General features: G+C 37.7%; 1 protein-coding gene across 1 annotated transcript; it reads right to left on the bottom strand.

Moving 5' to 3' along the window:
- Positions 1-273: 273 nt before the first annotated feature.
- LOC149147356 (proline dehydrogenase 2, mitochondrial-like) lies at positions 274-2,411 on the bottom strand. Its single transcript, XM_089439646.1, has 4 exons — positions 1,783-2,411; positions 1,016-1,661; positions 687-930; positions 274-587 (listed from the first exon to the last, which is right to left on the bottom strand). The coding sequence occupies exons 1-4, from the start codon at positions 2,356-2,358 to the stop codon at positions 548-550; spliced, it is 1,506 nt and encodes a 501-aa protein (XP_089295772.1). The 5' UTR covers positions 2,359-2,411; the 3' UTR covers positions 274-547.
- Between the last annotated feature and the right edge of the window lie 14,551 nt (positions 2,412-16,962).

Genomic DNA, 16,962 nt, shown 5'->3' with positions numbered 1-16,962 from the left:
AGTTATTCATTGATTTGTTGAATTATGTTTTGTAACATTCAAGGAAACTTGTAGATTTATGATAGAGAATAAACACTTCATGAAAAATGGTATTTAGACAAGAAATTTGTATGGATTTAAGCAAATATGAAAACAATTTATTTTTATTTTAAATAAAAATATTTATTTTATAAAATAATTTAAAATACATAAATTTTAAGCGAACATTTCTAATCTTAATATAAAGACTAACAAAGTTTTCTCATTCATATATATATATATAACACCTCCATGGAAAAAATATAAATATATGGAAATATATATCTATATATATATATAGTCTTCCAACCCAACAAGGTGATATTTTCAATACCTTAGGCTGACACAAAGTTTTCAAAATTTCCGCATACAAATATGAAAACAATGTTAACATGTCTGAAACATCCGTTAATGTCACGAAAGTAACGCTTCGAGGGATAAGTTTTGACAGACATTTGAAAGCACATTTTCCTCTATTCCTCCACAAAACGCTGTTGTCGCTGTCGCTGTGGAACTGCGTATCTCACAATCAAAACTGCAGCCTTCTGAACCTCTGTTTCAACTCCGTCCTGCCAAAATAAATCCAAACACAACAAGGTGTTGATAATGTCATTAAATAAATAAATGAATCAATATTCCAAAACGTAAATTAACCTCAAATAACTTGCCTGATACGCTGAATGTCCTGAAAGCCTGTAGCCAGCATTCCGCGGTTTTCTTCAGCTCTTCTGATAAGAAAAGGGATCACTTTCTCCACAGGCCCAAACGGAACATATTTACTCACCTCGAATCCTGCTTTTACTAAACCCAGCGATAAACTGTCCGCCATGCCCTTGATTTGAGCGAACTGTAACCCACCTCCACCTTTTCTCATAATCCCCAATTCTTCAGCCTTTTCAGCACCCAATTTTACTGACAAATCGTCGCCATTACCAATGGATAAAGCAAACCCTTATTATTAAAAAATCTAGTAAGAAAGTAGCAAGAAGAAGCTTACCAGACTCGAAATTGTGTGTAGCTAGTACCAATGATGCTTCGCCCTTAGAAGCCTTTTCCAACAGCAATGAGGCGCAGGCATTGTAACAGCGGTGTGTGTCTGAAATCCGAGAATGTACAGGTGAAGGGGAGCCCAATGCCCTCGCCTCTACATTTTCTCTTGTGATGTACGCGCCTCGCACAAGTTTCAGAGCCATTGAAATTCCTTGTTTCTTAGCCGATTCTGATGCCTCAATTAGCCGGGGCAATGAGTCTTTCAAGTATGCTTGTAAAGTGCCATACACCAGTGGCTCTCGATTTCTATTGAATTCAGAAAATGCTCTGTAAGTAAAGTAATCAATAGCAGGCTGAACAGTTTGGTATTCTGCATCTATCAGCAAAGGAAGCGAAACGGCTTCACAGGCTCGGCAGAGCTGAAATAGCCTTTGCTCCGCTAAATTTAGGTCGCTTTCCTCGGCGGCGGTCAATGGCTCCGGCGCAAGTGAGGTCTGGTGAGTGGGACTTGACGGGGCTAGAATTGGCAGAGTCTCTGCCTTCCACGGCAGGGTGAAGTCAGGATGGCAGTGCTGCCACCTTAGCAAGTGGCTGATTCTTTCCAGAAAAGCTAGCGGACAGATGGCAGTGATCTTCACGCAGGCGAAACTCACCTGTCACTTCAAATCCTCCAAATTAGGGGGCACGCAAAACTCACCTGCTACTTCAAAACCTCCAAATTTAGCGGGGACCTTCGGACAACTAATTTAGTCGGAATTAGAAGTGAGTACTTACCGATCCGGGCGGAAGCAGGGGCGTTGAATCGACGGTGGTGAGAAACTGTTTGAGATTGGCGTGACAGGCAGCGTTATCAGTGGCGTCTTCCATGCTGTAATTGAGAACGCCCTTCAGACCCAGTGCCTGCATTCTCTTCAACGTCATGGATGCCTCTGCAACGGTCTCTCCAGCGCAGAAATGAGAAAACACCGTCCGTTTCACGGCCCAGAGAAGTGGCGCTCTGTAAGGTGCGTAATCCATTAGGGGCAATCTGAGCGCCTTCGTGCCTATATCCACGATCGCTTCGCTGGAAATGAGTTGGAGATTGAAGAACGAAGTGATTAGCTCCTTTGTGGTTAACCCCGGGTATAATCCTTCCGCAGCTTCGAATTTGGGGACGGCAGCAGCATTATTTGCTGAGCTGATGGATTCTCCCTGAAGAATTTTAGGGGCTGTCGATGCAGCGACAGAAACACCGCTCAGGGGTTTCAAAGATGAATCCAGGTTACGGGAAGTCAGGTTACAGAAGCCATGGCGCTTTATTGAAACTCTGCCTTTTCTTCGTCTCACAAAGAAGAGCAGCCAGGACGCCATGAAAACCTGTAAAATGAGTGCGTTTTCTCGAGTTAATGTCAAAAAGGCAAAATCTCTTATTTTAAAGCATCGAATGGGCATAACAGTGAATACAATTATTATTATTTTTTTTTATCAATCCATCAAATCAAAAACCATATAATTTAGGAAAAAAATTTTAAAAACCATATAATTTAGGAAAAAAATTTATGATAATGAAGGCTGAGGGTCTTGGTGCATTGCATATTCCTGAATTGGGTCATGTCAAACTATATTTAAAGGTAGATTAGGACATATTTAAATGGAAATGAGGTGTATTATTTTATTAGTGAGATTGAAAGATGTGTAAGTTTGTAGGGGTTTTAATAAAATAATAAAAAAATAATATTGATTCAAAATAAAAATGAAAATAATTATATAAATAAAAGTTATAATACAATTCAATATCAAGAATTATAAAGAATTTAAAATAATGCTCCAAAATATTTTAATATATTTTTAATTAAATGTTTGTAAATTAAATTTTGAAAATAAAAATTATGTTTTATTAATATATTAAAATATTTAAAAATATAAATATTTTTATATCAAAATAATAATATTTGAAAATATTAATGTGATATAATTTTATTGTAAATTTTTTAATCAAATAATATCATTAAATCTAATATTAATATTATTAGATTTAATATTAATATTATTAAATTTAATATTAATATTAATAATTATTATATTATTTTTATTAGATTTAATAATTTAATAAAAAAATTTTGAGGTGTGTTTTCTCTCTATCATAATAAATTTATAGAATTAGATAAATCTAAGCGAATGAAAAATTCATAGAGTTAAATAGATCTTAGCGGGTGATAATAAAGTCTTTTTGGTTCATTGCATCTTACTAAATTGATTTCTCCATAACGCTGTGCATAAATTTTCTTCCATTAGTTTTAGCTCATTGCATTTTACCGAGGTAGGTTCTCCTAGGTCATGCTGTGTAAAATAAGGTAACGTTAGAACACTCTACCGAGGTAGGTTCTCCTAGGTCATGCTGTGTAAAATAAGGTAACGTTAGAACACTCTTAAACTAACATTTAAGAAAGTTTACTAAGTATAAAGAACAAGTTCAAAGACATCAAAACAACCATATTTGATAAGGGTGTTTTGGGTTGTGATCACTGACATGGCTCCTTTTGACCGTAAGAGTTTGAATATGATTACTACCTCCCTTTCAAAGCTTAACATAAATTTAGTTAATAAAATTAATTAAGAATTTTTTATAAATTAATTTTTTTAATAATTTTCCAAATATTTTGTTATAATATAGATTCAGAAAAGTTTCAGAAAAACAATGTAATGATATGGATATAAAATTTCCGCTTCAGAATTTTACAATAATATCAAATATTAATATTAAATAAAACTCCCTACTATTCATTCAAAAGCTTTTACTATTAAGATGTGTAGAGAATGATTCTAAATCAACTATAGAACAACTAAATTATGGATACTTAATATATGAACAAAATCATTCAGAATCAACTATAGAAAATCTAAATTAGCAATTGTACAAAATGTTGCAATGGAAACGTCGCCAGTAGCATATGAAAAAAGAGCATAGATGAAGAGTGAATCTTCAAAGTAGATTTTTCAAGGGAATACCCACTGTTTTAGAGTGGATGTTTGCATATATTTTTGAAGCAGTAATTCAGAGTAGACATTCCCCATTGGTTCAACTTCCAAAAGCATGTCATTGTAGTATTTGATTCTAAAAAACAATGCATTTTCATTTGTAAAGGCAGCATCAAAGACATAAACAAGACTTGGGATATCTTAACTTCTTAGCATTTAAATGAAAATTTGATGAGGTGTCGTTAGAAACACTAAAGTGTGAAAACATAGGGGAAAAGGATTGAGTTACTTACTTAGAGATGCATATGTATGTTGAGGAACATTAACGTAATATCCTACCTTGTTGGGTGATTAGGTATGTTACAGATCCATTGGGCATATCAACCCCAACTTACAAATCGATACTATTAGCGCCCATCAACCCCTAGTGTAGTTGTTACATGCCCTACAGAAGTTAGTCATCAGAATGCCTCAATTCCCAAGAAGTTTCATCACTAAAAACATCCAAAAACTACCTCTAAGAAGATCAGCGCAGGTAGGCCTTCATTAGGGTGTGCTGCAATGCAAACCATACACTGACAGGGTGCTATGCAGCGCACTTGGTCACTCTTTGGCCTACGTTGAGCGAATTGGAGCAAACTTCCGCGAGGGTTTGAAGATTTCTTATCCATTGGAAGCCTCTAGAATTTTCTCAGTGCCACCTGCTCCTTTGAGTTCTCATTTGGATGAGGAAGGGAATTAGGAAACATCAATCCCCTATCCCTTCTTCCATAGAACTGATTTCTAAATTTATAAAGGCATTCATTATCACCATTGATGGCATAACCTCCTTCACTCACCTATAAATAGATCACTCATCTAAGAGATCAAGGGATGGAAAATATTGAGTTGTAAGGAGATGCTGGTGATATGAGATTAAAATTGAGTGCAAGTATTGTAATAGTGTTAAAGTGTCTTGCTTGTCATGAGGTGAAGAAGGATTGAATTGGAAAGGTGTCATTGGATCGAGCACATATGGGTTGTAATCTTTCCTCTTATCAATTTTTTTTTAAGACTTTTTCCTTATGTTTGTGTTACATGTTAATGCTTTCATGTGTATATCATGTTCTTGATTCCATGTTATTTATAAGCAATAGATCATTATCATTTTCCTTGATGGGTTTTTGTTTCTGTGTTTGTGTAGGTACTTTCCAAGCGGCTTAAGTACGGAAAGGAGCAGTAAGATCGGTCAAGGGAGACAAGGAGTTAGCGAAAACTACAAGTAGGTTTCTCTTCTCTCTTGTTTTATCTGTTGATTATAGAAAAGGTAGCAATTACTTTGTCTGTTGTTTCTAGACCTGCTACTAAGTCTAGAGGGTTAGGCATTTGTCCAAGAAGATCCATTTTTCGGCATATCAACCCCAACTTACAGATCGATACTATTAGAGCCCATCAACCCCCAGTGCAGTTGTTACATGCCCTAAAGAAGTTAGTCATTAGAATGCCTCACTTCCCAAGAAGTTCCATCACTTAAAACATCCAAAAACTACCTCTAAGGAGATCAGCGTCAGTAGGCCTTCATTAGGGTGCGCTGCAATGAAAACCATGCACTGACAGGGTGCTATGCAGTGCACTTGGTCCCTCTTTGGCCTGCGCTGGGCGAATTTGAGCAAATTTCCATGAGGGTTTGAAGATTCCTTATCCATTGGAAGCCTCTAGAAGTTTCTTAATGCCACCTGCTCTTTTGAGTTCGCATTTGGATGAGGAAGGGAATTAGGAAACATCAATCTCCTATCCCTTCTTCCATGGAACTGATTTCTAAATTTAGAAAAGCATTCATTATCACCATTGATGGCATAACCTCCTTCACTCACCTATAAATAGATCACTCATCTAAGAGATCAGGGGCTGAAAAAGATTGAGTTGTAAGGAGATGCTGGTGATATGAGATTAGAATTGAGTGCAAGTATTGTAATAGTGTTGGAGTGTCTTTCTTTTCATGAGGTGAAGGAGGATTGAATTGGAAACGTGTCACTGGATCGAGCACATATGGGTTGTAATCTTTGCCCTTATCAATAAAGTTTTCAAGACTTTTTCCTTATGCTTGTGTTATATATTAATGATTTCATATGTATATCATGTTCTTGATTCCATGTTATTTATAAGCAATAGATCATTATCATTTGCCTTGATGGGTTTTTGTTTCTGTGTTTGCGCAAGTACTTTCCAAGTGGCTCAAGTACGTAAAGGAGCAGCAAGATCGGTCAAGGGAGACAAAGAGTTAGCGAAAACTACAAGTAGTTTTCTCTTCTATCTTGTTTTATCTGTTGATTATAGAAAAGGTAGAGATTTCTTTGTATGTTGTTTCTAGACCTGCTACTAAGTCTATAGGGTTAGGTATTTGTCCAAGAACACTAAATATTCCAGAAACAAATTGGCAACCATACTGGGGATTGATTATCCATCTTAGTAGCTTATCATCCTCTTAAGACATTTCTACATATTGTACTTGTGGTCGTTTATTGATTTCAGTCCTCTTTCATTGAAAATTGAGTCGAAACTGTGACAAAATTGCCTTCAGAATTGCTTACTGTCATCAGCGCACTCTAATGAAGGACACAGTGCGCTGCAGTGCACTTTCGACATAGGTTCAATGCGATTCATCGCACTGTCTCTAACTTTTGCCTTCGCTGATCCCTTCAAGGGTAGTTTCCCATCTAGGAACTGAAATTTTTTGCCAATTTTCTCTTGTTTGAATAAGTTGTTGAATGTCAATGATGTTTTGTCTCTGAAAATAGCTTTTCATCTCCTTAATTTGGCCCTATTTTAGACTGGATTGTTGGATGTTTTTTATGTATTTGTTTTATCATTTGCAATCCACTATCGAAAATTACTTGTGATTGATTGTTTTGTCGATATAAAAGTGTCGTAAAATCGTCGTTTTCTTCGAAAAATGAAGTGTCATAAAGTCTTTCTTCATAAATAATCGATTGATTTATTTGTGCATTTGATTTGTATTTTCATTTAAAGTGTCGAAAATCTTCATTTCTTTAAAATCTAAAGTGTTGTACAATCTTCCTTTCCCTTTTAAAAGAAATTTTCACAAATCGTCATTTTTTATGAAAAGAGTTATGAATCGTTTGTGCATTAGTTTTTCTTATTGCATCATTCACATTAAGAGAAACTGAAAAGAAATACATGCAATTTGCATTTTAGAGTTTGAGTTTGTGTGTTTAAAAGGAATGGTTTAGGGAATTGCATTAGTTTGTGCTCTTTGTTGCTTGTTCAAAAAGTACTTGTATGCTCTATCCCTTATAGCTAGGATTTTCATTGCTGAAATTAAATGGAAAGAGTGCTTCTCATTCTAGTTGCATTCTTAGGAATTTCACAATACATCACATGGTGAACTTGAAAGTCAAATTTTCTAAGCAAGATCAACTTAAAATTTACATCAATTAATCTAATAACGCATTGGAACTTAACGAAAAACATTGAGAAGTCTAGGCTAGAGACGTGTTCCAGCATCTTTAAACCTAGTGGCTGTTGTTGGGTGATTCCTCCTCTCTGATTCGATAAGTGTTAGTACGGACTTGTGCTTCCTGTACCATCGAGTATATGGTGGGAGACCCTAATAGGTTGAAATCCTTTATACCTAGGAAGTCGAGTCTGCCACCTTACTGATCGCAACACACCGGACACAACATTTGGGAAGATTGACTGCCGTACATAAAGTCCTTGGTCATTTCTCTTTCATTTATCACCAAGGTGTATATTTCAGTTTTGCGATTTGTCTGGTAAACCCTCTTGTCTAGAATCTCCATAGCATTCACTTTCGTTCCTTTTCGACTCTTTAAAAGTAAAAGGATCATCTGACCACTTGTCCTTTCAGGTTCATTAAACATCGAAGGCGACTAGAGTCATCTTTTGCTTTTTCTCGACTCTTTAAAAATGAAAAGGTGAAGTTGTGTTCTAGTGTCGTAAAAATTAATTGACCACGAATAACATCCTCATTCCTTAGTTGATTTTAAGTTGATAGAATCAATCATCAATCGTGGAGGAACATCAACTCAAACCCCATCGTTTATGGAGAACAACAAGCCAACCGCCTTTGCCTCCAAAAGCGACACCAATTCAGACAAGGCGGTCTCGTTTAACTGAGTCTAGTACATCAAGAACTCCTAGTTCTTCATTTGGATTACCTGAAACATTTGTTTCAGTAGCTACAAAGACTCTAGTTACTCCGAAAATTTCAGGGACATCCGTTCCTAAAGAAGAAGTTTCACAATTACCTGAGGACATTAGCACTGATCCTAGTGAAACAGTAACCGAGGTTTTCCAACAACAAGTTGATATTCAACTTGAAATTTTTCAACAGGAAAGTGCTTCTAAACTTGAAATAGCTTAACCAGGAATTGGTCTAGAATCTATCCCAGTTTAAATAGAAGTTACATTTAAACCTGAAGTTTTTCAGGAACCTCCCTTTGAAACTGTTGTTCATTTACCTGAACATATGGACTTCCAATTTCGACATTCATAAGTTGTTACCCCTCAAACATCAGTTACTGTTGAAACTACACTTTCATCAACACCAGAAATATTTTACGGACCTGACGGTCAAGTTCTTCCACTAGATTTGATTGCCATAGAGGAGGAATTAGTAGAAGATTCCACACCTGGAACCCCGTTTCACTTTGGAACTGGGCTTAATCTTTATCCTACTACTCCTGATTACTTTGCTTCATCTGATCCTGCTTCCTTTCAAGTACTCGTCGAATCTTTAGGACAACTTTTGGGCCAGTTAACTATGGCTGAACAACCGTTAACATCCAAGACTGTATCATTTGATGCAGCTGCAGCAAAATCTTCTGTTGTAACTCCTTCGATGTTTTCTACCACACCTGAGTCACACCTGTATGGTGAATCATCCGTCCCGATTGGTTACCAATCATTGTCAAGAACCCACTCAGGGGTTGCTTCTGCACCATGGTCATCACCCATGTCCTCAACTAGAATTCTACCTGGTTCTTCTCTAATGGGAACTCAACAGTTTGATCTTGCACATCAGTATCAGGCTGGGCAATCTGGTCATCAAAGACTTGTGTATCCATTAAATACTGGATTGCCACCATATGGAGAGCAATATGCTTATTCATCATATCCTCCTTATTCTGGAGGGTAACCATATGGTAATTTTCCCACAATATTCAAGTCAACCTGGAATTAGAGTTTGTCAATGGCAACCAACAATGCCAAATCAACCAAGGCTTGTGTATCCAACACAACCAATGCAAACTGTGTCAAATATTCCTACTACACCTGTTGTTACTACTGTGCCATAGTCACAAGCTCAAACTGTTGTATCTCAACTGGTACAAACTGATCCTTCTTCCTTGCAACCACAAGTTTCAAGTCAAGAGGTTCAAGTTTCTCAAGTTGTTATACAACAACCACTTGTTTCTGGAGCTCAGCAACAACCTTAGGTTAGTATACCTTTATTTGGATTGACCCAGGCTTACACTGGTATAGTTGATTCACAACTTGGTCAACCTTTCATTGCTGGGCAACAACAATTGTCTCAACAACCGTGGTTGCCATAATTCCAACAACCCCAATTCCAACAGTTCCAACCTTAGTTTGGACTTGGTTCACAAGCTCAACCTGGTTTTGGTCAATATCAAGCTTACCAAGGACCTGGGCAACAAGGCTTTGCAGGTTATGGACAACCACAATTTCAATTTGGTTATCAACAACCACCTTATGCTGGTTTTTTTCAACAACCATACCAAGGTTACCAAATGCAGATGCCCTACGATGGTCTGTAAAGACCTATTGCACAGGTAATTCCATCGTATCCTGGGTATGCTCAACCTGACTTGAATCGATAGTTGCCTTTCATAGCAACTTTAGAATTACCAGATTTAAACTAGCTCATCAATGATCCAATCGCATATGTACCTTGGTGGCCAGTAATTCTGCATAAGTTACCATCTGATATTCCAAAGTTTAACAGAAATCCTAGAGAAGACCTATCGAATCATGTTATGACCTTTCATTTATGGTGTTCATCAACACTTTGAATGATGATTCGATCAGACTTCGTCTTTTCCAAAGAACACTTACTGGTCCAGCTGCTAAATGGTATATTGAATTACCAAGAGCTTCTTTTGGTAACTTCACCACTTTATCCACTACCCTTTTGACCCACTTCCAGTTACCTATAAGATATGAGATTGGAATGAAACTCTTGACCAACTTTAAACAGACTACCTCTACCCATATATCAGATCATATTCATTGGTGGTGGCATTGTCGTCAAATGGTTAAGACATATGTTCCCGATCAGCTTTTAGCTGAGTGGTTCATAAAGTCCTTGTTTCCATCAATCACTGAGGATGTGGCAAAAGGTGGAGTTGTTACAAAATGGAAAGTTATCGCTTGTGCCCAATACTTATATTTGATTTACACACAATTCGGCACGCTCTATGATAAAATCCCCAATGCACCTAGACCAGCTTACACTGTTCCACCACTCCCACGATCAAGTAAGGACTCTCATGCCGGCAACATTGTGATTGATTCTTCAAGCACACAGGCAACAGGAAGACCATCTAGTCAAACTCTTGCTATTTTCAATCAAGCTGAAAATGCATTAGAAAACAATCATGCCTCAGAGATTAATGCCGTGTCATCTGACAAAGGCAAAAATCCAAAGAAACCAGGAGGTAAGAAAAAGGGGAAGAATAACAAAAAGAAACAAGAAAATTCCACTCCAGAGAAATCATCTGATTCCCCTACCGCGGCTAGGAAACCTCATTATCCATGTCTGATATGTAATGACGAGCATTATACAAGAGATTGTCCACATCGCTCTGAGGTCTCTAAACTTTTAAAGACTTCAACCACATCAATAGTGTTGATAGATCCATTTCCAACCCTGGAGACACATTTGGTTGCAACTGACCATGCTTCCACATCCAAAGTACTCATGTTATCCATCACAAATCCACAAAACTATGTTTTGGTGTCAACAAGAAACAAGGATTATGGAAATCCATCGTCGTCAAATAACCAGGCCACTGATCAACCTAGTACTTCGACCTCGACTTCATCAAAAGTTGTTCCACTATTTTTACCTGAATTGACGATAAAGCCACCAAAGGGAGTTGTGCACAAATCAATATTCAATCCTCGTGCTCGAGCAGCTCAAAACTATAATATAGTGGAAGATCTGGCTCAATCACCTTCTGCTATGTCGACACTCGAGGTGTTGCAAAACTGTCCCTCCCAGAAACAAGCTTTATTGTCAACAATAGGTGGAATAGATCCTACAGATTCAAATCTTGTGGTTTTTAACCATGCGGGATATTCACCATAGTTACCGGCGCAATTAGCTTTCCTAATACAAGTAAAATCTCTCAATAAGAATATTCACCGAAATATTATTGATGAGGGGGCATCTACTTGCATTATGTCCATGAGCTGCTGGAAAACACTTGGTTCACCGCCATTGTCACGATCACCAACTTCGTTAAAAACCTTTGATGGAAGAACATATACTCGATATGGGATTTTGAGTAACCCGCAAATCGAACTAGGGGGAAAGACAGTTACTGTTGATGTTGAGGTAGTTGACGGACTCCTCGATTACAACATTTTACTAGGAAGGCCTTTGGTATATGCTATGGCTGCTATCGTTTCCACGTACTTTCATACCATTTCATTCCCTTTCAAGGGTGGAATCATAGTCATTGATCAGCTAGCTTTCTTTTCCAATAGTTCTCAGGCTACGGGAAGCATTCTGTTGATACATGGAAACCCACTGTCACTTCAAAGTGTTGGAGTAGGTATCCTTTAAGATCCTTCTTTAATGGGCACTTTTACCCTCCTGTCACCATCTGGTTTGGCGGAAGTGGCAAGAGTAGAGACTTGCAACATGATTTATTCTACATCATTTGATTTTACGAAGATTTCCAACTAATTTGAAACTGGTGGTCATAGTGAGGCGTTGTCGTTAAGCCCCATTGAGTCCTCATAGAAATCAAATTTTCAAGCTTGTGCGGCAAACCCTAAGCCACACTCAAAAATTGTATGGGTAGATGGATCGTTAGAATATGGTACCTCTTCAGATCCTTTTTCATGTATACATTCTACGGATGAAGGAATCGTCCAATCAATGATGATAGGAGAGACGCCGTGGGAGGATTATCATCATCGTTCCCACCTTCTAGATGACAATGAAGATTATTCAAATGAACTAAATTACCCATTGATCATTGATTTTTTGTCAAATTCTGTAAATACTGTAGATTCTGAGCATAATTTGTCAAAAATAGAAGGAACGATTTCTATAAACATTTCGACCAAGCCTAACATTGTAGAAAACATTCATGTCGGAAAATCCTGTTCTCCAATGGAACTTGATAATTATTGTGCTCTTTTTCGAGATATTTTTGCATGGTCTTATGAGGAGATGCCGGGCATTGACTCAAGTATTGTTGAACATGAGATTAAAATGTACCCTTATGTCAAACCAGTACGACAACGGCTTCGACCTGCTCATCCTAAGAAAGCCACTACCATTAAGGCAGAGGTTGAAAAACTTTTTCATGCTGGCTTCATTTTCGCTGTACCTCTTACTGATTGGGTTTTTAATATTGTTCCAGTGACGAAAAACAAGGGACAATTCGAGTGTGCATTGATTATAGGGATGTAAACCAAGCATGTCCAAAGGACAATTATCCTACACCTTTTATCGACTAGATTATTGACAAATGTGCCAGATGTGAAATCTTTTCATTCATGGATGGATTTTCTAGCTACAATCAAATCAATATCCGCCCACAGAACCAATCAAAAACCGCTTTTATATGTCCGTGGGGCACATTCTCTTATTGAAAGCTACCTTTTGGTTTGAAGAATGCAGGGGCTACATTTCAGAGGGCAATGAATTATGCTTTCCATGACATCAAGCACATTGTTCAACCTTATCTTGATGATTTGCCTGCTCATTCGCGAAAACAGACTGATCACCCACAACATTTGAGAGCAATATTCTTATGATGTCGACACTACAAGATAAGACTCAATCCACATAAATGTGTGTTTTGTGTTGGCTCTGGTCGATTGCTTGGATTCGTAGTTTCAAAAGATGGAATTCGACTTGATCCCATTAAGGTTCAGGCAATCCTTGACTTGCCTCCACCTTCAAACTTGTTACAGATATAGAGACTTCAAGGGAAGGCAAACTTTATGAGGAGGTTCATTCTAAACTATTTTGAATTAGCTAAAGGTTATACACATCTATTGAAGAAAGGGGTTCCCTTCCATTGGGACCAAGTTGCACAAGCTTCCTTTGATGCTCTCAAAGATTCCCTGATTAGAGCATCATTAATGTATGCCCCAAACTATCAAAAAGACTTTTACCTGTATCTCACTGCTGCAGATACAACCATTGGTATGGTTTTAGTTCAAGAAGAAAGTGGAATTGAACATCCTATTTATTATTTGAGTCGAAATCTCAACGATACAGAAAGTAAGTATTTGTATGTCAAAAAGTTAGACTTGGCAGCCGTTCAAGCTGTGCAGAGATTTCATCATTACATCCTCCGTAAAAATACCATTGTATCAGAATGCAACCCTATGAAATACATTTTTTCACGTTAATTGCTAGGGGGCAAGTATTATAAATGGATAGTTATCTTGCAGGAGTTTGATTTGGAATTCATCAAGTCTAAATCAAAGAAATCTCTTATCTTTAATGAGTTACTTTGTGATATTACATCAGAAGCATCAATCTTAGATGAGTCTTTGTTTCTTATCTCATCAAGTGATCCGTGGTATGGAGATATACTGGTCTATCTCTAGACCCAAGCTTTCGGCCTAATACCTCTTTCTCTGAACAACAACGTACTCGATACCAAGCCAAAGATTATCTGAACATTGGTGATACACTTTATCGTTGTGGTGTCGATACGATATTATGTGGGTGCCTTACTCATGAGGAGGCCGGAAAAGCTTTGAACATTTATTTGGTTACGCAACTACATAGAAAATTCTATGTGCTGGTTACTTCTGGCCAACCATATTCAAAGATTACATTCTTGCTATCAGAAGTTGCCATGCTTGCCAGCTATTTGAACGTAAAACCAGATTACTACCTACACCACTGCATCCAGTCGTTGTTGTTGGTCCATTCACAAAATGGGGCATTTACTTCATGAGATGTAACCCCACCTCGGTCGGGGGGCATGGGTATATCATAGTCGCTGTTGACTATTTTACCAAATGGGTTGAGGCGATGCCAACATTGAAAAACAGTGGCGAAACGGCTGCTCTGTTTTTTTTCAACCATGTGGTTTCCAGGTTTGGTGTACCAAAAGCTATAGTTACAGATCATGGGTCGCATTTTCGCAATCACATGATGGTCGAATTAACTGCCAAATTAGGACTATCACATGATAGTTCTACTCTATACTACCCGCAAGCTAATGGACAAGTTGAGGCTATCAACAAAGTCCTTAAGCATATGTTGCAAAGAATTATTGGAGTTCATAAAAGGAATTGGCATTTAATCTTGTACTCGGCTTTGTGGGCATATCGAACCTCGGTGAGAAATGCGACCAGATTTACGCCTTTTCAGTTGGTGTATGGTTTGGAAGCAGTCTTACCAATCCAATGTGAAATCTTGTCTCTCAAACTCGCAATTGATCTGCTACCTGACACTTTTGAAGAAGAAGCACATTTCTTGGAGTTAATCCATCTGGATGAAACCCGTCATGATGCCGCAGTAAAAAATTCATCAAGGCGCAATATGATAAAAATGTTAAGCTTCGTGTCTTCTCAGAAGGTGACTTGGTCTTGCTTTACGATTAGGATTCTGATAAACTTGGAGCAGGAAAATTTGAACTGCTATGGATGGGCCCTTATATTGTTAAATGTGTGTTGACGAAAGGTGCCTACGAGTTAGTGGACTATGATGGGATTCCATTGTCGCAGCCCCAAAACAGGCTGTACCTTAAATGTTACTATGCTTAGTTAAGTGTAGTAAGACTCATTGTATATATGCTTTGATTGCATTTGTGTGTGTTAGTTTCTTTTAGAGTTTTTATCTGGTTAGGTAATCCACTTCACATTTTTTGTAGATGTCGAACTTTTCAGAACCATTTGTTGGTTATACTGATGCAGCTACTCGTAGTATGCATAATTTATCTTCTGCAGCATGGGCCATTTTCGCTCCAAGCAGCGAGTTAGTGAGTTTTAGAGGGATATGTATTGGAAAATCGACAAACAATATTGTTGAGTATAACGCGTTGATTGAAATCCTCTTTGATGCCATTTCACTTGGCATACGCCGAATCATCATTAGGCTAGACTCAAAACTTGTTGTACTACAACTTACTGACGTCTTTACTATTAGAAACCCAACAGTTCATCGCATGTTCCTTAGAGTTTGTATTTTGGAAAGGTATTTTGAATTTATTCAATATCAACATATTTCCAGAAATCTAAACACATTAACTGACTCTCTAGCGAATTATGTGTTAAATAGACATTTGTGACATATGTAAAGTAAAAATTTTCAATTCACATCGTCATTTGAATAATATTGCATCACTTAACCATAATAAAACTCTGAAAGTCAAATAGATAGTTGTAGATAGGTGTATATAAGTTTTTGCAAATAGTTTGTGTCCAAGACAAAAATTGGTCATCTGACCCAAAAAACTCAAAAATGTATGCAAAAAATATCCAAGTAAACTAGTGTTGCTCATGATAATAGGTCACAGCCTGTGCTATCATGCGTAGGAGTCTCATCCAACGACTCGACACACCAATGGTATGGCACTGCAATTGCATAGGTAACTCCTCGATCTGGACATCCAGAATACCTAGGGTTAAACCCTCTATGTGATCATGTAGCTCGGCCAATGTCTCTGCTAAATCCAAGTCTTGGAGAACTGCTCTCCCAAAATATCTCTGTATTGGCGCACCTACCTCTCATTGGCATCCCATAGGTCGAATAGATCCAACGTCTGCATACATATAAAAATGTTTGTTTAGTCTTGGCAATAATAAAAAAACACAAAAAAATAGAAACTTTAAGAAGAAAAAACACTTTGGTCAAACAATTTACCAATAGCACTCCACTGCGCTCCAACCGGTAACATCAGATTTGGATCACCATGAAAATCCATTCTTGAATATGGATACTCTACGAAGGCCATCTCTTGATGGTCAAACCACTCAAATAAAGCAGGGGTAAATGAGATCAATGACTGGCCAACATGCCTAGCCATAAGATCTACCCACCTCTGCATCCGTGGGTCTCTAGGTCCAGGTACTCCAAGTGAGATGTGTTGTGGTTGCATGAGTGTGATTCTCTCAAAGGCAAAATAAATCAAGATAGACCCATAATTTTTTTTTTTTGTCTTTCCATTCTTTACCTTGGTAAGTTGTTCCTTCATGGATGAAAGAATTGTGTCACACCAATTGAACACTTTCGGCTCCAAGCACTCTAAAGCATACTGCATATATGACCTATTTGCCAAGTGTAAAGTTTTGTTGCCAGCCAGTTTGGCGAGGGTACAAAGGATTGTTGTCAACGGTAAATCACTAACATCTCTGATGTTGATCTTTCCGTCTTTGCTAGGTTGAGCTCCTTCTCAGCAGAACTGTCGTATATAATCTCTCATTGATTCACCTCCTCTAGTGAATCCTGATAATGAGATGGGGGCACCCCGCCTCGACAGTCTAGTCAGAATATGAATATCATCAATGGTAAAGGGGATCACATTGCCCCTAATGTGAAAAACTTGATCGGTAGGATCCCAAGAACGAACATGGTACTGTAAAAGTTCAATTTGTTGCTGCATGCTGGATAATAAAAAATACTTCAGTAACCCACAATTCCTTAGGGCATCAACTATTCACTGATCATTTAGGGAAATCATGTCTTGTTCTTCATGCTCTCATTCTCTCCATATAATCACCATTTTGATCTCATGAATGTCTGAAATG

The sequence above is a fragment of the Pinus tabuliformis genome, chromosome 9, assembly GCF_031772625.1.
Source record: "Pinus tabuliformis cultivar Carrire ecotype Pingquan chromosome 9, CPIR1, whole genome shotgun sequence".
NCBI lineage: Eukaryota > Viridiplantae > Streptophyta > Pinopsida > Pinales > Pinaceae > Pinus > Pinus tabuliformis.
This window is presented reverse-complemented; position numbering and strand designations above follow the sequence as displayed.

Excerpts from the sequence above, each read along its gene's own strand:
- LOC149147356 (XM_089439646.1), bottom strand. The coding sequence starts at position 2,358 with ATGGCGTCCTGGCTGCTCTTCTTTGTGAGACGAAGAAAAGGCAGAGTT. Across the intron at positions 931-1,015 it reads TACACACAATTTCGAGTCTG|TAAAATTGGGTGCTGAAAAG; the intron begins GTAAGCTTCTTC and ends ACGATTTGTCAG. Across the intron at positions 588-686 it reads CAGGACATTCAGCGTATCAG|GACGGAGTTGAAACAGAGGT; the intron begins GCAAGTTATTTG and ends TTATTTTGGCAG.